This window comes from Erithacus rubecula, assembly GCF_903797595.1.
Source record: "Erithacus rubecula genome assembly, contig: SUPER_Z_unloc_2, whole genome shotgun sequence".
NCBI classification, from domain to species: Eukaryota; Metazoa; Chordata; class Aves; order Passeriformes; family Muscicapidae; genus Erithacus; species Erithacus rubecula.
In genome coordinates, this window is record NW_027635860.1 from 13,604,568 (window position 1) to 13,626,750 (window position 22,183).

A 22,183-nucleotide genomic window follows, 5' to 3' on the forward strand; every position below is an offset into this window, starting at 1 on the left:
TTCTTGTATAGTTTGTCATTTTTCAGTTGTCTTCCAAAAGATGGTGATGCTCTCCACTAAGCCGTTTTGCTATAGTGATTTTCTTATTTTCTTTTTCCTAAGGGTTGGTTGGGCTTTTTATCGTGATTTGGGTTTGGATTTTTTTTTGTTTGTTTGGTTGGTTTGGGTTTTTTTTAATTTTGTTTGGGCTTTTTTTAACCGATGTTCATGAAATACTACACAAGGTCATAAAAAAAGGATAGGAGCAGTGACAATGAAACCAAACTGAGCAAATTGACAATTATAAAAAATTACAAAAAATTACAAAACTGAGCAAATACTTTAAGCCAAGCCAAACAATGTCCTAGAATTAAATCCATAGTAAATTCAAAAAATTCTGAACCCCTATGAAACCAAAATTTTTACTGCTGAGGGGTTCTAACTCTTTCCTTCCCTTAGATTTGTTCACTGAGACTGTAGAAACAGAACTGTCCCAAGTAAATGACCAAAGAAAAGTATTTATTAAGTGAATCTGCCTTCCCTGGCAGAATGCAGCATGTCCCAACCTAGAGACCACTCCATACTGTGATATACAAACTGTGTGGCTGCAGCCCTGGCTAATAATATCCATCTGACCACCTCCGATCATGAAACAATGAAGAATTTAAAAAGTGGAAAATAAAGCACATCATACAACATTTTGCTTACCAGTTTAGTCAGTTAAAATGGGTATTAGTAATCCCATGCCTCTTGTAAAGTGTAAATTAGACAGCTTATGCTAACTCCAGTTCTCAAGCAGTGCTGCTTTTATGACTGGGCTGCAATTCCCTGGTGTTGCTTGGACTGGAAGACACAGGATCACTGCAATTCTCTGTGGGTTGTGGGGGGTTGAGTGTAGAGAGGACAGTCACAGAAAGGCACGTGAGCTGATACAGCAGTTTACGACACTGCTTGAAAAATTCAATACTTAGTTCAATGACTACACTTAGCAAAAATTACTTCCACAACACAAAGACTTTGCTAAGCTCCCTAGCAAGTCAGCAATACCTGGAGGCTCATCCATGTGCTCACTGTGGACAAATGGGAGGCAGAGAAGTGACTTTAATCTATTTGTAAGAAGTGATAGGACAAGAGGACAGCCAGGCAGGCATCACTTCAAATATATATTAGAAGATAACCCACTCAATGTGCAGCATCATTAAGACTTAGTATTCCTATCATGACAATAGAAAAAAAAATTATAATTATCATACCCAAAATACTGCCTTTGTCATTTTAACATAATAGAAATGGCTCAGAGAAAAGTCAGATCATTTTATATGAGAAATTAAGACAGACTTTACTAATCTAGATTAAAAAAAAAACCACTATATTTTAGCTGTCTTAAATACTACTCCACAAGTTTCATTTAACCAGCACTGAAGTGCCTTGCTAAGCAGTCTTAACACAGTGGGTCAATTTATATTCCCCAGTTTCCAGTGTGTTTTACTACAAGTTGGTAACTGTATTTCTGTGGTATGGAATGTTCATTTAAATAATCCCTCTACACAAAAGGGCATTCAAAATTTAGAATATTCAAACCTGCCCAAAGCAAAGTAAGTCTTTCACCTCTGGAACTCACTGCTACAGCATCTTACAGAGTCTATTGTTTTTGAACTAAAATGGGTTGAGTCAGAATTTGTATCAACAACACAAGCATCTGTTTTTGTGCTAGGCTAAAACAACCCTTGAAAGAGCTATCCGTCCTTATGTCTCAGGACATAAGTTCATCCCCATATAAATTGTGAAGATAATTTCCCCATATCACACTGTATTGCACAATTGACAAAAATATGAGTATTTTACTTATCTAGAAGCATCTGGTCCTGATGATGTCAGTTAACAGTCACTTCTTGGAACAAGGCTATTCAGTTACAGAGCAGACCATGAAGCCTGTTTTGTTGCAGCAATTTTTTTCGTTGTTGTTCATTTTTTGGAAATGTAACTGCTGATCATTCAGTTTTGCAAAGACTTTTGGTTTTGGTTGCTTCACGCCACTAGAATGATGTTGGTGATAAAACCATTGCTTGGTCTTCCCAGCAAGCAGGCTGCACTGCCAGGTGAAGGACAAGACCACCACGTTGACTTCAGTTCCTTCCCTTGCACACACAGACAAATTCTCACTTTCCAAAGACCAAAACCCATTAACCATCTTCAATTCATCAGTCAAGTCTCCACCCTGAAGCGTGACACCTGTACAGTTTTTACGATCTTAGTGGCAGGTTTTCCATCAACATTTTTGGTGGATCCCAGAGATGGTTCTTCTATTAGGCTGTCTTTAGATCCATTTTGCCTCTGAAGAAAATAAATTAAACATTGAAAAGATACAGCACAATTTAAACACTGTATTTTGCTTATTGTTGCTATGAAAGCCTTAGGCTGTGGGCATGGCATTTTATATATACATGCATCAGGAATTTTAAAGTCTCTACATTTATTTGATCATACAGAACTTTTTTCCCCTTTTGCCTCCTGCCAGCTGCTGCCCCTTTGTGCTATTGCCTATTCAGGAAATGCCATGATTAATTGTTTGATATTTAGCAAAACACTCACCAGGAATTAATGGCCACTGTTGTGAGGGAGCCTGGGGCAGAGGGGAAAGAGAGGTGTTCGTAGACACTGAACATTTTAACATTACTACTATGGGAAGTTTGGTGTCTGAAATTCTCCCTTCCATGTTTTGGTTCTCCTTTTGTGCATTTGTGCAAAAGACCTGCAAGTGCTTTTGAGTAAAATTTGCTTCTCACATTTTGAGCTCAATAAATCTATCAAAACTGAGAGATATGGTAGGTAATATATGATGAAAGACAGTGATTAAGTTAGATTAATTAAAGGCAAGTTCTGTCCTTTTTATATGTCAATAGCCTAAAAATATTCAGTATTTGTGGTGGGGAAAAGGAAAAGGAAAAGGAAAAGGAAAAGGAAAAGGAAAAGGAAAAGGAAAAGGAAAAGGAAAAGGAAAAGGAAAAGGAAAAGGAAAAGGAAAAGGAAAAGGAAAAGGAAAAGGAAAAGGAAAAGGAAAAGGAAAAGGAAAAGGAAAAGGAAAAGGAAAAAGAAAAGGAAAAGGGAAGAAAAGAAGCACTGTTTCAAGCCCAAGCAACAAAACTCTTCAGACAGCCTCTAAAAGAGGTGATTGAATGATGTGATTACAACGGCATAATCCAAGAAGTTGTAAAAGTCAGTTTTCCTTCTGGGAGGAGCAGAGATGCATCTTAGGAATGCATCAGATTGGGAAAGAGTTCTCCAGAAGCAGAGGCAGGTGTTCAAAGGGATTTATGCTACAGAACTGTATTTATTTTGGAATACAAACAAAGTATGAATGTAATTAAAATACAAAAATTCAATTCCACTGTTGCTGAAAAAAATCTCATCTTTATTTTTCACTGAGAAACAAAGATCATCTTAAATAAGAATAGAGCCCTACCTATCCCTCCAATAAAAAGGAAAATTGCAAAGGATGTACCTGTTGAATCAGCTGGATGCTGGGACCTTTCCCATCTGAAGATCGTGTAACAGGCAGTGGAGGGACCAGATCAGTTTTGACACTGGAATTATAATACCACAAAATAGATATTGCTTTAATGAAGTACACTATAACTCTGCAGAAGAAGAGCAATGAAACTGACACAGACTGCTCTATAGATCTAAGAGGCTTTTGTAACCTGACTTGGGACATCTGAAAACTGTCATGATGATCTTCTGTGGGCAGGTTCAGGGCATAGCCCATCCCATCCCTATCTCTTCCTGGTCTTCAGAGTCAACCCAAATTGATACATCATCATTGAATCAGAATGGTTTGGTTTGGGAGAGACTATAAAGATCATCCAGCACCACCTCCTCCCATAGGCAGGTGGAGCTATCCCAGCTTGCTCAGAGCTCCATCCAACCTGGCCTCGAATATTTCTACAGATGGGGCAGCCACAGATTCTCTGGGCAATCTCTGCCAGGGCCCCACCACTGTCAAGGCAAAGACAAGTCTCACCTGAAATGGGTGTGCCACACCTCCTTCAGGGTGCTATCCAGCTGAAACTGGCATTTGAGGTGGGGACTGCTTTTCATATTTTTATGGCCTTGCTGCAACTGAGAATGGGGCTGGTGCTTTTCCATAATAAGTATTCTTCAGTTTTCTAGGAAAGATTGATCCACCCACTGATTGTGGGTTGTACTGGAGTTCTCAAGGAACAAATTGCAGAGCTAACAGAGATAATAATGCTATCAAGGATGAAGCTATCTGGAAAGCAACTCAGGAATTCTCATCCCCTTAGCAACTTCATGATCCACCACTGAAGACCAATACAGGTTTATTTCAGCCTTTTCAGTTTTTCCTCATTCTAAATGGATCAACAAAGCCACTGTGGTTGAGAACAGACCATAAATGGTTTTGGACTTGTTTCATTCATGTTTAGCTGTATTACATACTATTTAGGGGATTGTCTGAACTCTGTGCCACCACCAAGCCACATTCATGCTGCTTCTTACCACCATGATTTCTAAATAACCTTAGGGCTGTGCTGGACTAGTCCAGTGCTAATAACCATGCTCACATACTTCACTTCAGACAGGACAGATCTCTCCCCATCAGAGCACTGTGACCGCCGGTACTGCCGGTAGCTGCGCGGGGAGTGCGAGTGCCGGATGCGGATGGGGTCGCCTTGAGTCCTAAGAGACACACACAGCTCACAACACGGGCTTGGTAAACCAGATCTTTGGCACAAAACATAAATTCAGCTGCAGACTGAGAGGTCCTCCCACTTCTTACTGAAGTGTAACAGATGGCTTCTTACACTGGCTGCATTTAAAGGACTGAATGTCGAGGGCTGAGGCTTCTTTTAGAAATCTGCGCTTGGAATTCAAGTTCAGTGCTTTAGGAGAGCAGGGGCCACAAACTGGCATGCCCATATTTGAGAACAAAACTTTAATAAAGAACGCATTAATTTATACATCCTTAACATCAGCCTTTTCTGCCTAGTGGTGTTTGGAAGCACATTGTAATGCAACCCAGGATCCCATTTGTGCCACATTCAGCTGCTTGCACTGATACTGGAATCCCAAATGGGCAATTATCACAGTGAAATGGATGTTGGTTCTTAAGGAAATAGCTATGCCCTGGCAGCTGCCCATGACAAGCCAGGGAAGGGATTGCAGAAGTCAAAGAGTGCCTTGGATGATCAGAATATTTAAAACAAAGAAAAAGCTCAAGAAAAAGTGGATTTTCTTGTTTGCATTCACTTCTTTCTGATTCTGTAGTTTATAATATAATAAAGATTCATGACTAGCACAGGGAGGCATACAGAAAATACAGACGGGTTCATGAGTATGTGGGAGAGACTAGCAGAGATTATGATGATTTTTTTTTTTTTTTGAAAAGGCAAAATCTTTAATTTTAAGATTATTATGTACCCCCACCCAACCCATCCTAGGGGAGTATTTGGAAAATATATGTGTAAACCCATTCCTATTTCAGTAGGACAGGGTTCATGGTAAAGTAAGAAAAGTGGGCTTTTATATTCACAAAAAAAATCTGACATAAACTCACTCTACTTTAGTGTACGGAATTTCTTTCAATTGCTCCTCAGATAGGCCAGATGGATCCACAAGCTCCTTCCTATAAAGGATTAGGAAAAGTAAAAAATGTAACAGTAACTGTGAGGTGCAAAAATGCTTATTATATTGGGCTAAAAAGATTTACTAAAACAAGCTGTTGTCAGCCCTGAAGCTATCTTGACATCAAAATAGGACACCTATTTTGAAATAAAACCAACTTCACTTTGACTGCTTCAACTGCGTGTTGCATCCTGTTCCACCTTCCTCTCACCTCCCTGCAAACCTGATCTTGTTGCTTCACCATATCATGAACATTCTGTGTACTAAACAGTGAATATGCTTTGGAATTGTTAAATATCTTAATAAGGGTAATGAGGTGTCACGCTGAAAGTGTTGGTATTGACATTTTGGAAGCCACACAGGCTCTAATCTAATCTTTAAATCTCTAAAATTATGTATTGCTCTTCAATAAATCATTTATATACAATGGTCATCTTTATTCAGTGCACTCAGTTACCTGAGTATCTTCTACACACAGGAGGTCATTAACATATACATAAGTTACTGAAACTAAATCAGCATAGTTCCACAGTGGAGGGGATTTGAATAGCTACATTAAAAGCAAATCAAGCGTCTCTCAGACCCTACAAAGACCATACTTACTGAATATGTTTCCACAATTCTTCTTTAGCTTGAACATCTGGGCTTCTCCTATAAATATCAACAAAGACAACAAAGGCTCAGCTGTTACAACCATCATCTGACATGCTGCTGTTCAAATAACTTTTAACAGCACAGACCCTGCACAGAAATCATGATAAATGTAATCCATCAGTGACTTCAATTTTAAGGTTTGTTATCTCAGAAAATGTATTAAATTTCATTGTTTTATTTCAACTGGAAAGTCATTTCTTGAACAACAGGCTCTCAATCACAATTCCAGTTCCACCAGCCTTCAGCAAGAGTGTACATAAAATATAAACCACAGCAGAATTCCCCAAGCCAAATCACTGCCAATACTTATCCCTTCAAGGACAACATGTTTGGAATAACATTTCTGAGAAAGGCCCTCAAAAATGTCCTGTGGCCACAGAGCCCTTGGTGGGCAAGAGGAGGGACAGGCCACAGGCCACAGTCCAGTAATCCCAGCCATTCCCAGTGGACACCAGTAAAGAGCTGTGGCTCCACTGCAGTCACTGTGCAGCCTCTTTCTGGTCATCTCCAAAAAGAATTTCTGCTCCATTTATTTATTTCTGCTGTCCAGTACAAAAAAAAATCTCCCAACAAACTAATCAAACCAGCAACTCCGTCTATTCATGCACCTAAATACTTTAGCAAGTATTTAATTCAAGTGCAAAGAACCTTCCAGAAATGGTAATCTTCCTATTGAGGAATTAGAGAGGTAGCAAAGCAAGCCTGAGGGGCATGTCTTGCATTTTGTACTGAATCACAGAATAAATGTTTCTAACTGGAACTCCTCTTTTTTTTCTTTCTTTCCCTTTTCTATTACATGGTTCATGCAAAACCACTGCTGTTGTTTAAATTGCATCTAGAATTTAAAACAAAGAAAAAGCTCAAGAAAAAGTGGATTTTCTTGTTTGCATTCAGAGTAATAGATTTAGCAGAGATTTTAGACAGTGGCATGGACTACATTTGCATGGAGAGACCAGATAACTCTTTTCATTGTCATTATATAAGCTCAGTATCAACAGCTAGACTGTTCCATGTCATCTAAGACATGAGGGATGCAACTTTTAGAAACATATGGCACATATAAACATGCCCAAAGTTTCTCAAGGACTAAGTCTTACACCACAGGTCTTACAGCCTGATTTCTTTTTCTCTTAGACAAAAAGGCCTATCACATTCAAAGATGCTTTGGGAGGAGTATAATCCAAATTCAGATGCAGATTAAGGAGGACAGCAGAGATCTGCATTTTTGCACCTCTAAATGGGCTCTCTCTGCCCAGAGACAGACATGTATCAGAAACAATTTCAAACTGCTCTCTACCATTAAGAGTTTAACTGCTTTCTTATTCCACCACTACCATGTTTGACTTATTTCCAGACTTCAGCCTAGGATTAATGTTCAGGGACATCTATATTGCAGTAAACACTACACAGCAAATGCAAAGGCAGAATATTTTGGCATGGTAATGTTTTGGGGCACTTTTTAGATTTTATAGGAGTGGGACTACTAGGAGATACTACTTGACTGGTTTATAAATACCAGAGAACGACCAAAGGGTAAAAAACAACCAAGCATTTCCATTTCCCTAGTAGGGCTAAAATTCATCAATCCATAACCACCCACATCAGGCTCCAAGGCCTTCCAAGCAGGATGATTCCCATCCTTCACAAACTGCTGTCCCTTCCAGCTCCTTGTGATGGCAACAGCTACAGTACATGTGGTTTACAGCCCATTTTTTCTCTGTGTTCAGAACTTTTTAAAGTTTTATGGTTTCTTGTTTATATTATTATTAATTATTATCATTATTATTATTATTATTATGAAGCATTTAGTTTTTCTCTGATTTTCACTTCTGTCTGTGCCTCTTGCTTTCTGCGACCAGCTCCAGGTATTTTGCTCTCTGATCTATGCAATTTTCCCACTTTAGATCCCTGCCATTACACTAATAATAAATGCTTTGCTGTACAATATCAATTGAGCAGAATGGCATCCCATGGGGAAAAAAAGAAAAAAAAAAGAAAAAAAAAAAAAAGAAAGGGAAAAAGGGCTCAATACAATACTCCTAATACTCCCCCTTTCTTGCATTTACTTCTCTTTATTGCATCTGTCCATGCTGCTTTTAACTCCCTGATGCAGTAAATTCAGTGGCATTTAACAGCATTTTTCAGCCCCTCAGTTTTGAATCGATTTTTGCCCCCATGAAGCTTTCTGCTCACAAAATAGCAGCTGCAAACCCTGCATTCACCCTGGGGCTGGAAAGATAAGCATCCTCTTCTGAGGCTGAATAATCAGACAGTGGGGGATGTGAAAGCTCCCTGGAAAATGCCATCTTCTCCAGGGAGGCTTTGTCATGCTTACAAGCCCTAGTTTGCCCGAGGAGGCAAAGCCCCAAGGTCGCTCCCTAACCCAGACCCACACAAAGCAGGGTATTGTGCACATTACTGACCCATTTGATCAGCTCATGGCTTTTACTTATTCATGGAAATACATCAGTTCAGAACCTGGCCTTAAGTCTCAAGTATCACAAAGCATCGTGTGAAGCCTCACCAACAGTAAGAAATATTAATTTGTGGGGCAGCATGGACAGAGAATAGTTAAATAAGAAGACATCTGCATTTCTCCACTTTGTAGAAACTCTGCCTCCTGCTTTCTGTGACCAGTTTCAGGTATTTTGCTCTGTGATCTCTGCCATTTTCCCTCTTTCCATCCCTGCAATTACACTACTAATAAAGACTTTGCTGTACAATACCAATTTAGCAGTATGGCATCCCATGGGAAAAAAAAAACAAAAAACAACAAAAAACAAGAAAAAAGGGCTAAATACAATGATTCCTCAGAGCAAACTTCTCTTAGAATTCACCTAATGTAATTAGTTATTTTCCATCTGTTTAAGAAGTGCTACCATATTGGAATAACCTTACAGCATTTATTCAAGTTAGCTCCCCACCAAAGAAAATAAAGAAATATGATGCAGATAGAGTAACTTAATTAAGGCATTTTCTTTCCAAAGGCCTGTTCCTGCTTCCTTTGAAAGTAAAATGATGAAAAGCTTACAAAAAGAAAGGTGAAATGTAAGATGAAACGTAGGTATTGCATATACTGGATAAGAAATTCAGGTTTGTATGGTTCTCAAGAGCCTGCAATAAAGCAATTCTTCTGTTAAATCTTTAAAGCCAGGTCACAATCCTCCTTTTACTTTGTTTCCATCTTTGTAACTGTGAATTTTTTTAGAACTCGCAGATTTGATATATAGAACTCAGAATGTCCTATCTCAGTATCTGAATCTATACCTTCTGGACAATTTGCATGCTAATCAGTTTCTCTAATGCACAAGAAATCTAATGGGAATTCCCAGTAAGTGATGAATCTCATGGGGGTTTTCTGTTTATTTTTATTTTGTTAACAAAGCTGGAACAGCTCTACACATTAATAAGGTCTACATTATTTTTTGTGCCTCCATCTGCACCCTTATTAGTATTTTAGTTTGAGTCACAAATGCTAAATTTAAATAGCCATGGAATTTTATGGCCATTTTTCTTAATTAGAAAAAGCCCTTTGGCTACACAGATGTTTACATGAACTCTTGAAAATAAATCCTGTGGAACTAGAATTGGGAGCTCTCTGCATTTGCTGATTCCTTGAAGAGAAAGAAAGGTCAAATTCTTGTCAAATACTTTTATTCCCAAGACCAAGGAGTCATCACCTTGCCACCACAAATGATTAATATTACTCATTATCAAACAAATGAAATGCACTGTGCCAGGCACAGTAACAAACATTTAAACTACTACTTCACATAAGCAAAGGGAAACTCGGTTTACAAGTGCAATAATGGACTTACTGTGAAAGAATTACCTGTTCTACTAAATTTTAGGTTTTGTATCAGTTTTTAAATGGGCAAGTTGAAATGACCATTTGACAACATTTAAAACCAAAACAACCATAACCTGTGGAATTATGTTTTCTTCTGACCTGTATCCAGTCAAGGAAACAAACAGCTGAGTTAAACTAAATTAAATGCATTCTCTTATAATGTACTACATGTAACAGTTAAATGCATTTTACTAATTTTTTAAACTTAGTTTAGGCTTATTTCATTGTGGGGTGGGGTTTTTTGGGTTTTTTTGGGGGGGGTTGGTTTTGTTTGTGTGTTTGTTTTGTTGTTTTTTTGGGGTTTTTTCACCTTGAGAGTGTGATAAAAAGGAGAAACACATGACTAGCAAAAAGAACAGCAAAAGGAAATGAGAAGCCTTCCAAAATCTTCAAGATTTCTTCATTTCTTTGCTTCTTCTAGGACCCTTATTTTTTAAGTTAGATGCTTAACATCTTTTGCTAGAAGTAGTTTAAATGAAATATAACTCAATATCACTGTGCTGGAAAATCAAAGCCATTTCATAAGTTAAGTTAACCACAAGAGGGAACCCGTGCTGTCCAAACAATGTGATTTACCTGTGACAGGCCTGTGGGTAAAAAAGAAAAGTTGGCTACAAATTTAATCTAACCATTATTAACTGAGTACATTTCCTAGTTTACAGCACTTTCTGTATATAATAAAACAAACGGAAACCAAATTTAATCAACTTCATTTTCTGTATTCCATGCAAGTGAGCTTTAATATTCCAGATTTTTTAGTAAGGTATCACTGTACCATTACACCTAATAACATGCAACTTTTGTGCAGCTGAAAGTGAAAAAGTCTGTGCAAAGCCTTAAAGTAGAAGTTCCAATATTTGGACTTTTAAAGGTAAATTCTATTCCTCATAAAGAAATAAAACTCTGCACTATAAAACTGAAGAGAGTGATGAGTTTTAGCAACATGGGCAACTGAAAACAGAACCCAAGTGGATTTTAATGATGGAAACTTCAATGCTGGCTATGGTTTCAGTGATACCAAACAGTGTGTCTATGCCTCAAAACCAGGCCATTTTAGAAGAAATATGCAAATTAAAGGAAACCAAAATTTTCATTAGCTTGAGAAAATTAATTTCAAAAGCTGATAACTTCATGTCAGAACAGATGGTAAGCAGGAGCAGCAGTGCATGGCAGTGCAACTCCATCATGGAAATCCTGACATCAGGATGCAATGCATGTCACTGACTGCTGCTTGTCAGGGATAATTTGACATGGAAACATGAGCAGCTGCTTTCACTGCAGCAGATATTATATGATTAAACAGGTGTGCACGTATTTCATAAAAATGTTTGCAACTATCAAGTAAAATCTCAGTGCTTCCGCAGACTTGCTGCCCAGAAAAAAAGGAGTCACTGTACTCATTACAGAACTAATGTCAATTAGCCACAGAACCATCCAGGACTTCTTCCCAGGTGATGGACAGAGTTTCTCAGCAGCTTTGTTACAAAGCTCTCTCTGCTTTATTTGTGCCCTAAAATTCAAATCACTAAACAAGCCAATTTAACCACTAGCAGATTTGTCTTTATGTGGCAATACTTCATGAAAATGTGAAAATCTCTGCTCCTCAGCAGCTGAGGGCCACCACCACGCTGGAGATACTCCTCCTGCTCCTTTGACAGGATTCAACAGCCAGGATTTACACATCAAAGGGTGTAGGGTTACGTACGATCGCGATCTGTGCCGGGACCGCCGGTAGTTTGGGTCCGCGGGGGTTTTCCCCTTCTGCCGCCGCAGCACCGCTTCCCACTGAGGAGCCGAGTCCACCATGTCATTCTCCTGCCGCAACCTGCCAAAGGGGTGCCACCACATTAGTCTGAGGGCTCTGAGGATGCTCTGAGAATGGGGCATTCCCCACCCCACCCCCCCCCCGCCAAAAAAAACCCCAGCTCCTGCAATGCTGCAGTTAACCTGGAATTTTTTCCTTGTTTACACAGTGCACTCTACCTCATCTGCACCAAATGGGAGACCTGCATCATGATAAAAATTTTATAATTGCAACTTTCACAAGCACTTTACTGCAGCATGCAGCTTCATAGGATCCAGGGAAAAACTGCCTTGGTGAGTCCCCACTCAGAAGAATCGCCCTGCAACAAAGCTCAGGATGCATGCAGATCTCCATGGCACTCCTTCTGCACCATCCTCTGAGGCTTTGGTCCCTGTCATGGCTTGTGTGATCTAAATGGCATGCTATGCCTTTTATTTCCTCTTGGTTTTTTGGTTTTTAATTTGGTTTCTTTAAAATCAATGAATTCATTAGTGGAATTCATTATGGATTGAGCCAAATATCAAAATCCTGACAACTCAGCACGTTTGTTAGCAGGCTGCAGTAATTCCACAATGCCTCCAGGCAGTCAGGCAGTGTTTGGTCAATGTTCCACAGATGCTTCCCACAGTTTTGAGGTTGTACATATGACTGCTGGGATGAAGTGGTAAGGTGGTGAAGCAAATGAAAATGGTTGGTCACATGAGTGAATTTAAAATTCTGCGGGGATTTCAAAATATCCCTGGAAAGTTTCACCCAAGTGTGGATTTTCTGATCAGATGGTATGACTGGCATATTGGAGAAGCCAGAGGGGAAGACTGACAGGTAAAACAAACAAAGAAGCCAACAGAGATAAAGGGATTACACTGGAGATGTAGGCAATGCAAAGTATGTTGTTGTTGCTCTTCACTTCAGATGTAGTTTTCTCTTTGAGTTTGGAATTGTATCAGGCTAAACCAGCTACACAAGCTTCTGCTCTTCCTTTAATCAGATCTTCTCTCACATGCATAATGAATTTTGAGCTCAATCCCCAACTACTGTAAACAGCCACAACTCTACCAAACAGTATAAAGCATCTGGAGAAGACTGCAACCTCAGGTTTTGATTTTCTAGGCAAATCTTTTAAAATCTGTAATCTGCTGACAGGTATTAACATAAATGTCTATCTAAGGATTTAGTAGGACTCACACAGCAACAAGTAATGAGTTGTGATTTTCATCCCAAATAATCCAATTTGTGCAAACAGCAATCTTCCCATATGGTATAGACACCACCAACTGCCTCCCACACACAGCAGCCACTTGCACAAAGATACAAAAAATCTAAATATATAAATTTAGCATCGCAGCTATTAAAACAAGCAGTGTCAGCACACCCAAAGCATTGTTGCATCACAGCAGAACTCTACTGGATGGAGACATGAAGAAACAAAACATACATTTTCCAGCTGCAAAGAAAGGTCGTATGCTCAATTTTAACATGGTAAAAATGACCACAATCTATACATGAAATATATTATTTGAATAAAATGTTCAAAATCTAATAATTTTGGGGCAATTTTTTTAGATTTTTGGTAATAGAAATGACAAAAAACCAAACCAAAACAGAACAAAAAAATTGGAAGAAGTTTAGCTCAAATCTTGAATTTCTATTTAAACATACTTTTGAATAAAACCTGTTGCCCTTGTACTGGCAACCCATTACAGTTTTCAAAGCTGCATGGGAAGGGTCCTGGACACCTGGTTCTTGGTGGCCCTGTAGGAGCAGTGGTTGGACCAGATGGCACCCAGAGGTCTCTGCCAGCCTCAACCATCCAGTCACTCTCTGATCCTAATCAGATGCATCTGCTAAGTGTAGTCAGGAGGGAAACTGCTCCAGTACATATTGTCTGCTCCTTTAATATATTTTTATCTACACAAAAAAATAAATTTTGACCACAGAATTGAAAATGCAAATGCTTTTCTTCTGTGATTGAAATACACTCATCACAGGTTTTTCTTCACTTTCATTGGAACATCTGCTTAAGAGAAAACATTCATATAATGGAGCTAAATCTCAAAGATTGAGGTCAGGTAAAATGATTTTCCCTAAGATTTTTCTTGTGTGCTACCTTCAAAAGCTCTCACCTACATTTCTGGTTTTCTCTGATAATTTGTTTTCTTCTGGCAAATAGTTCACAGTGATCTCTGGTCCCGTGAACAATATATTCCACTCTGCTATGACCAGTAGAAGATTTCTTTGGTTAATGTGAATATTCACTCATTTTATTCCAATAAAATGAAACGATTTTGTTTCTGCTTGTGTCAGGGACCTGATTATTGTGCTGGGAAATAAATTGTCATTAGTCCATGCCACAGCAGAAACTTGGGTAACAGCAGTTGCAAGCCTCATTATAAAGTCCTATTTAACCCAGCTAGGGCTAGCTCATCTCTGAAAACAGGAAAGCTACTCAGTGCATCTGACCTTTCAGCTTGTTATGCTCCTGCTGTGGCTGCTAATAAAATGCAGAAATTCATTATGACTGGTTGTTTTCCTGCACCTGCTCACAAGGAACAAGTCTTAGACTTCCAGCTTGTTTATTAATTGTTTAATCAAACACTGATAACAATTTTTTATCTGGTTGGATTTCAAGTGATCATCTAAGAGCAAGAGATGCTGAAACATTAATATTTTTGCTGTATATTACATTTCTGAAAAAGTGAAAAAGTTAGAAACAACAACAAAAAATTTGATTTTTCTTTTTAAGTTTTTTTCCGTTAAGTGAGAAAGGGCTGGTAAAGGCCCTTTTATTCCTCAAAAAATTATAGGCACTACTTAATCCTTCTTACAATTCAGTCTTTATATTACTAGGAGCTCTTAGAAACATTCTAGTGGTCAGTCTCTAATTTCTTTCGCTTGCTTTTGGAGTTCCCTGTATAAGGAGTTTCACATGAGGAAAAAAGCCTGGCAAGAGTGTTCTGGGAGAAAGGGATATAAAATGCAATTTATTGATTATCATTGAGACTACACTCAGCATGTCATTTAAACTTCAGATGGAAAACAAACCTTCCATGCACACTGGGTTATTGTTAGCCCAGCACCTTACAAGACTGTGCTCTAATTTAGGTAAGCCTCAAAGAAATCTTATGTCTCAGATGCCCTTTCTGCCATCCCATGTGAGTGTCACAACGATTTTTTAACAGTTTCTTTCACTACTGCAAGTCATGCTGAAAATGTAATTATACTGCATACTCCTGCAGCACTATCTAGCATGCAACTATTTCTAAGAGCTTCCAGAGATCTGAAAATCATTTATCACTGAATAAAAGACAAGAAGAAATGATGACAGCTCATGCAGACAGTAACTTAGAAACTTTGCCTTAAAACAATTCTTCTTTTGTCTAGCTACATTTCTCTTGCACTGTTTATGCAATATGAGGAAATTCTATGTGCTTTTTAAAAGTTTCTTTTCAGAAATACCTCTAGGATGTTATCTCCACTGCAACATAAAACATACAGCTTTGAAGGGAAATTATAAGAAGTCAGTAGTTATGTCATCTTTTTCATGCCAGCAACAAGAAAAATAGAATAGGACTTGTTAGCAATCACTTGATATGAACTATTGCTGTCCTATTAAAACTTGATGCTGTACACATTTTGAGTTTGGGTCCATAGCTAACATCTTGGAAAACAAAATCTTTATACAAATAAATACATATATTTAAAAAAAACATTGAGATTCAGATCCACTAAAAATATTTTTATTTCTCAACAATTTTCTGCTTGAAAAAACCTGTGCTTGAATTTGTGAAGTAAAAGTATATGCTGAGAATATCATTATCAAGACATTATCTGCTTTATTTGCATTTATATTGCAAGTCTTCTGTAAGTGTGCCCTGTACTTATCTTGTGGTTCATTACTGAGCTCTTCCCAAGCAACAGGAGGGCAAGCATTCATAGCAGACAACTATAATGATGTGTTCTGGCAATTTTCACTCTTCTTATTCAGAAAAGGGTCTTAAGCTGCCTAAGGAGGACTCTATATATATAAAATATGATAGATCCCTTCTTACTAGGTTTGTCTGAGAAAAATCCATGTCCATTTGTCTGTGTTTCATGACTCCCTGACCAAAATATTTAATATATTGTCACCTGTTTCTCTTCTTCCGATGTTCTCTGTTGGAATTTTCGGATTCACTGCCACTGCTGGTGTTACAGCGGGACCGTGACCTGGAGAAGAGAACAGCAACATCTCAGGATGAATTTATCTACTAACACAAGAATTACTGCAGTGCTAAATGAGGAAAGAACAACGCTGCAAAGACATTACTCAGAAAATAAGAATTAAAATGCTCTGGAGTGCTTGTCTGTACCTGAGAGTTGTATTATCTTTTTCTCATTAAATGATTGGGAATAACTGGATTAAAAGGAAGGCATCTGGAGTGCAGTAAGTATCAGGTGGGTGCTATTTTCATTTTGAATAATTTCACTGTTTCATTTATTTTTTAAAATTTGTATTATTTTATCATTCAGCATTCTTTTTGTACATGCCACATCAATGTGTCTCTTGGATGTCTGAAATGTTTCATCTCTAATCTGTATGGCTCTTTTCTTCTTGCACATTGAGGTACAACCAACAGAAATTATACAGAATTATTGGTTTGCAGGCACAACAAAATGCTCACAGATCTATATTTTCTACTCCCTTCAACTTCCATCCTGCAAGTCCTCAGTCTATGGAGTCTGTTCTTCTCTCTCTCCTAAATTAGAAAATCATCAGTTCCAATATCTCCCACTCAAACAAAAATGTTTTAGAAGAATAGGACAGCTGAAGTCTAGGAAAATCTGTTTGACCCAACCTTTCCTGGACGGAATGTTAGGCAGCATGGAAGAAACACCAATAACACTAGTTGCTGCTCTTTATGGAAAAAAAGAAAGCTGCACTATCTACAGGAAAGCTCCTCTCCATTTAGACCTTTAAATCTGTAATTTCATTTTGCGGCAGACAGACCAGGGCTTTGGTCCAAGAAACCAGGACTCTGCCACTGTACCACTGGCTGGGTTCTAAAGACTGGCACTGTCATCAAAATCTGGTTTGAACCATTCATTCTCTAGTGTGGGGATGGTCTTGGAATGGTTGGATTTGATGATCTGAAAAACGTCCTTCCCAACCTGAACCTTTCTGTGATTCCAAGAATGCCCCTGAAGACAGATGTGTTTCTCTGCTATACTGACAGCCCAGCTGATTAATGAGGAAAGCTGACTGATATTAACAGGAGCTGGTCTACAAGGATTTAGGCTGCCTGGAGTTATAATCAGTGATGGTTTTGCTGCAAACTTTTCTTCTGAGGTCTCTGGCCATGAAATAGGAGCTATAAAGGGAAAACTCCTGATGACACTGGCAGAGATATTTTCTTATGGCCTCTGGCTTTTCTTTTGCTCTTTGATAGCTGACATGCATAAGAGGACATATTTGTTAAACTACACCTCAAACAAGCCAAGGAGACAAAGCAGTTCCTTAGGTGAAAGTAACAGGTAAGGGGAAGCATTTAATGACAAGGTAGGAAGCTGCTGACCAGCACTTGCTCACTGCATGTTCTAGTGGTTTAGGAAAAAGAGCCCAAAAAGCATGAGAGAAGATTGATCCCAGGGAACAGTACAGATGCAGCATGGAGCTGTTCTATCTGGTCAGGCACACACTCTGCTTTCAAGAGGAGTAGGACTAAATAACCAGACACTGCTACACATATCACTCTGACATATATGAGAGCCTCATGAAATTCTCCATAATACCAGTGAGTTATGGTCACCTTCATCACATTGCTGAGTTTTTAAATTTCTTTTCTATAGAGTCTGTTCTCCCCTCTCTCCTAAATTAGGAAATCATTATCTCAAATAGCTCCAACTCAAAAAAAAGTGTCTTAGAATAATAGGACAGCTAAAGTCTAGGAAAATCAGTTCAACCCAGCTTGCCTGAAGGGAATAACTTTGGCAAAAATTCTCCCCAGAGAAGAAGCTTCTCCCTTGTTGGAAAAGATACCACGTTTTTTTTTTTTTTTAATATATATAGCTTTAGTCAGGTTTGTTCTCCTTTGCCCTGGGGGAAGAGAATTGAAGTTTTTCGGGGCATTGTTCCACTAGCCAAGGCCTGATGAACTTAACATCTCAACAGATTGGGAGTAGCACAGAAGATACACAAAAGATAACAACCATCAACCACTATTAATGACCATCAGCTCTAAACATCAACCATGGCGTGGTCAGAGACATCTGGTCTGGGAAAGGAGAGATAAGAATATGGACCAAATTAGCATGGGAGGTCAACAAATTCATTTCCAACGGAAAACCAAATACCAAGAACTACATAACTTGGAACCAATAAACATTGAACCAATGAATCTCTATGGGTTTTGACTACATAAAGTTAGTGAAAAATCTGGTTAAAAGTATGTGTCATGGAATTTTTTCCTCTGCACATCCAGGCTACGTGTGGATGAAATTATTTCTGTTGCACATCCTGGTCAGAACAACATCCTGGCCAGAATTAAGTAATGCCTTGATTCTCTAATACTAAAAATGTTGTTGGAGGGTGTTTGATTTTCCTGCAGTTTTGGTGACATCCCCATCCCCAAACTTCACGTTGATAATTTAAAGCCGGGTTATACATGTTGCCAGATAAAAACACTTTACTGGGTGAGCTCAAAGTGGGGATAAAAAAGTGTGTATTACTACAGAAAATTGTAACCCCAAAGGAAGATGGAAGATTAAAGAATGGTGTCAAAGAGTCACTCAAGCATATTGGAAGAGTTAAGAGTAATAAATGCTCTAGAACTGCAGCAGAACTTAGACAGCCAAAAGTATACCTTTTCCCACCCCCGTCTTATCAAATATTTAGTAAGTGTAACACTAACATCATCATTAATAAGTAATTTAAGCAACACTGTTCTTTAACACTTCCATGTCATTTACATTACTCTTTCCTTCTATGTTTTTCAGTATGAAAAGAAGTTTTTTTACTTTAAGTAATTTAAGTAAGTTATCTCATAAGGTACCAAAACCGCCAAAAATCACACTGTGACAGTACAAGATAAAACATCCAGTTTGATCAAACTCAAGATGAGCCTTTCTCTAACTTTTCAGGAATGGAAATCTGATCCACTTTTTGTATACTGCACATTGAATTCCCTTGTGTTCCCTCTCAGGAAAGCACTTGTGAGGACACAGAAGGGCTCCTGAGATGTCAGCTGTGTGGCAGCTGTTCATGCTTGTTGTCAGAATATCATCTTTCACTGGATATTAAATATCATCTTTTACTGAACTGAATAAAATACCAAAAATGAGTGGGAAAAAGTTTCCTAAATCAGGTGCAAGGACACTGAGATCATCCTGATCTCTGACAATTTTAAGGTACCTTTTGTCCTTTATTCTCCTGTTTTCCTCGTCATGTAATAGATTTGATATTTTGCAGGTAGAATACCTATATACTCTGGCATAAGGAGCAGGAAAAAAGTCATAGTTGGTTTTACAAAAGACACAACAAGTACTGCTTAGAAGAGGACTTGGAGGGCTGAGGAAAGCTCACATTCTGGCACAGTCTTTTTCTGATTAAAATGAGAGAATAGCCAAATTGTGAGGAAATGAAGAAGGTCTTTTGCAATACACAATTATAAACCTGTGGGAAGAGGTCCCTCCTGACCCCTGAGGCTTTTTCACCTGAGGTGCTTAACTAAACCTTCTCAGTTTTATGGGCTGAACATCTATCACAGGACTATCACTGGTAGCTTGTAATGCTAACATCCTTCCAAAAAATATTGTTATCTCATAGTAAGTACAAAGTATGTGAGCACTTTCTCTGGCTTCCTGTGATTGTCCTGAGATGTCTGTATCCCTGCCAGAGCTCCCTTCCCGTGCTGCTCCCTTCCGTGATTCAGATGGTGGGAGAGCCTCCCCTCCTCCCCAGGCTCCAGGAGCCTCTGACATTGAAATGCACCCCACTGTCTCCTTACTCTAGCAGTGCAGGCAGGAGCACAGGAGCGAGGAGAAGCCCTAAACAGAGCCATGACAAGCAGATGTGGCAAAAATCAGTGGAAAGCTGAAGTTGTTGAAGGGCACACCCAAATTCGCACCTGCATTTTATCTGATATGTGACAGCTAGTCAAATCTGAAATGGGAGATGGGGGCAGGGAGGAAAAGCCTAAGAAAAAAATCAACCAGAAATGTGCAAGACAGCAAGAGGACCATCAGGAGTTACATATGCCTTTGCACTTACCTCTGGCAGAACAATTCATGTCAGAAGATAGCACACTTGCTTGCAAAACAGATTAATTAAAAGTGGGTAGGGAGGCTGGAGAAGGAAAAACAAATCTGCAGATTCAAAATCCAAAAGCTAGAACTTCTGAAACTGACTTTCAAGTTGCAGATATGCCCTTAGAAAACTTTCATAACATGCTTCACATAGTAACCATATGCTGCAAGACCCTCTGCAGTGATGAGGCTGTGCCACATAGCGTCTTAGCAAAAGATAAGAAATAAAAAATTAAAAGGTCATAACACAACAAACCTTTTATACATTTAGGAAGATGAGGGAGAAAGAAGGAAAGAAGGGAATGCAGTAAATGGCATCATGACCAGTACCTTCACTATCATTTCATAGCTGCTATAGATGATATATTTACCTTCTCCTTTGCTTTAAATCTGAATCTTCACCACTGTTTTGATTTTTCCTGTGACATTAAGGAAGTTTTAATGAAATATCTTAGAGTTATTTAATACAAATACACAGAACTACTTATTTAAAAAAAAACCCCAAAGTGTTTTAGTCTTTTGATGGATTCTTTTTCACAGTATGATGTCAGGCAGAGAAAATAAGGCATGTGCTTGTTTTAAACCTTTCAGGACACCTTTACAGTAAGTTTTGAAGGCATGATTCCGTTCAAGCTCTCATTACCCCTGACTTGCAAAATTAAGCAGAGCATGCTGGCCTTTAGAGTTTCCTACTGTTTCCAACATAGCAGAGCCTGGTGGTTCCAGTAAAGAGTGCATAAACAGCACAGCTATTGTTATTAACAGTTGGAAAAGGAAAGTGCATGAATAAAACCAAGACTCAGGAAGGCATAATTAAGTTAAAATCCACCTACTATTGTCAGTCTTCACAGTCCCACATAACAGATAAGACTTCTAAAAACATTTTGTTCATGTGGTAGCCCAAGAGAAAACTTTCTATTGGCATGACTGTCTGTCCACCGACTAGATCAGCCCAATGCAAATCCCAGATGACAAAAACAATTTCCTGCTGCACAGTGCACTAACACTTTTCTTTTCTTGGTATGAGAGATATTGCACATCTCTACTCTTTTGTTTTTACAAAGCCAAACGAATCCTCCTGACAACTAAGCTAGCAATCAGAAAACCTGTGCTGGTTTTGTCTGGAATAGAGTTAACTTTGTTCACAGAGGCAGGCATGGGGCTGTGTTCTGGGGTTGTGCTGAACACAGGGTTGATCATATAGACATGCTTTTGTTGTTGCTGAGCAGGGATTGCCCAGAGTCAAGGCCACCTGGGGGAGGAGACCAGGGGTACATGAGATGCTGGCTGGGACACAGCCAGGACAGGTCACCCCAAACTGACCAAAAGGATTTTCCAGGCATTGTGACATCAGGCTCAGTGTATAAAGTGGGGAAGAAGAAGGAAGTGGGGGATGTTTGGATTGATGGGGTTTGCCCTCCCAAGTCACCATTGGTGTGATGGGGCCCTGCTCTGCTGGAAATGGATGAACACCTGCTCAACCACAGGAAGCAGGAATTCATTCCTTGGTTTGCTTCGCTTGTGTGTGTGGTTTTTGCTTTTCCCTGTTAAACTGTTTCTCCATTGACAAGGTTTCTACTTCCTACCCTTCTGATTCTCTCCCTGATCCTGCTGGTGGAGGAGTGAGGGGCTGCCTGGGGCCTGGCTGAGGTTAAAACATGACAAAACCCATTCAGGAAACACACTGCTGTTAACACCTACAAGGGCTCTATCCAACAGAGCAAATAAACATGACTCCATTGCCCGAGAGCTACACTGATTTATTTGAGGTCACTAAGCATGCACTATGGGTGAGTTTCTTCTCTCCTGTTCCAGACAGCTAATGGCAGATAAAAGGTCTGAAGCAGTTCAGAAACCAGACAAGGATAAAAGCTCCACATCAAATTAGATTTCCTCATCAATATAGCTGCATTGTCAGAGACCCCTTGTGAGCTCTGACTTTGAAGCCAAACAGGTGCTTATTTCAGAGCTGT

The 22,183-nt window shown here is 39.0% G+C and overlaps 1 protein-coding gene across 1 annotated transcript; it reads right to left on the reverse strand.

Annotated features, from left to right (window-relative positions):
• Positions 1-206: 206 nt before the first annotated feature.
• LOC306814853 (band 4.1-like protein 4A) lies at positions 207-20,706 on the reverse strand. Its single transcript, XM_079331337.1, has 8 exons — positions 20,582-20,706; positions 16,059-16,136; positions 11,832-11,951; positions 6,226-6,273; positions 5,555-5,623; positions 4,567-4,677; positions 3,482-3,563; positions 207-2,313 (listed from the first exon to the last, which is right to left on the reverse strand). The coding sequence occupies exons 3-8, from the start codon at positions 11,930-11,932 to the stop codon at positions 2,185-2,187; spliced, it is 540 nt and encodes a 179-aa protein (XP_079187463.1). The 5' UTR covers positions 11,933-11,951; positions 16,059-16,136; positions 20,582-20,706; the 3' UTR covers positions 207-2,184.
• Positions 20,707-22,183: the final 1,477 nt, after the last annotated feature.

Excerpts from the sequence above, each read along its gene's own strand:
- LOC306814853 (XM_079331337.1), bottom strand. The coding sequence starts at position 11,932 with ATGGTGGACTCGGCTCCTCAGTGGGAAGCGGTGCTGCGGCGGCAGAAG. Across the intron at positions 4,678-5,554 it reads ATTCCGTACACTAAAGTAGA|GACTCAAGGCGACCCCATCC; the intron begins GTGAGTTTATGT and ends TGTGTCTCTTAG. Across the intron at positions 3,564-4,566 it reads TCTGTCCTGTCTGAAGTGAA|TGTCAAAACTGATCTGGTCC; the intron begins GTATGTGAGCAT and ends TTATAATTCCAG.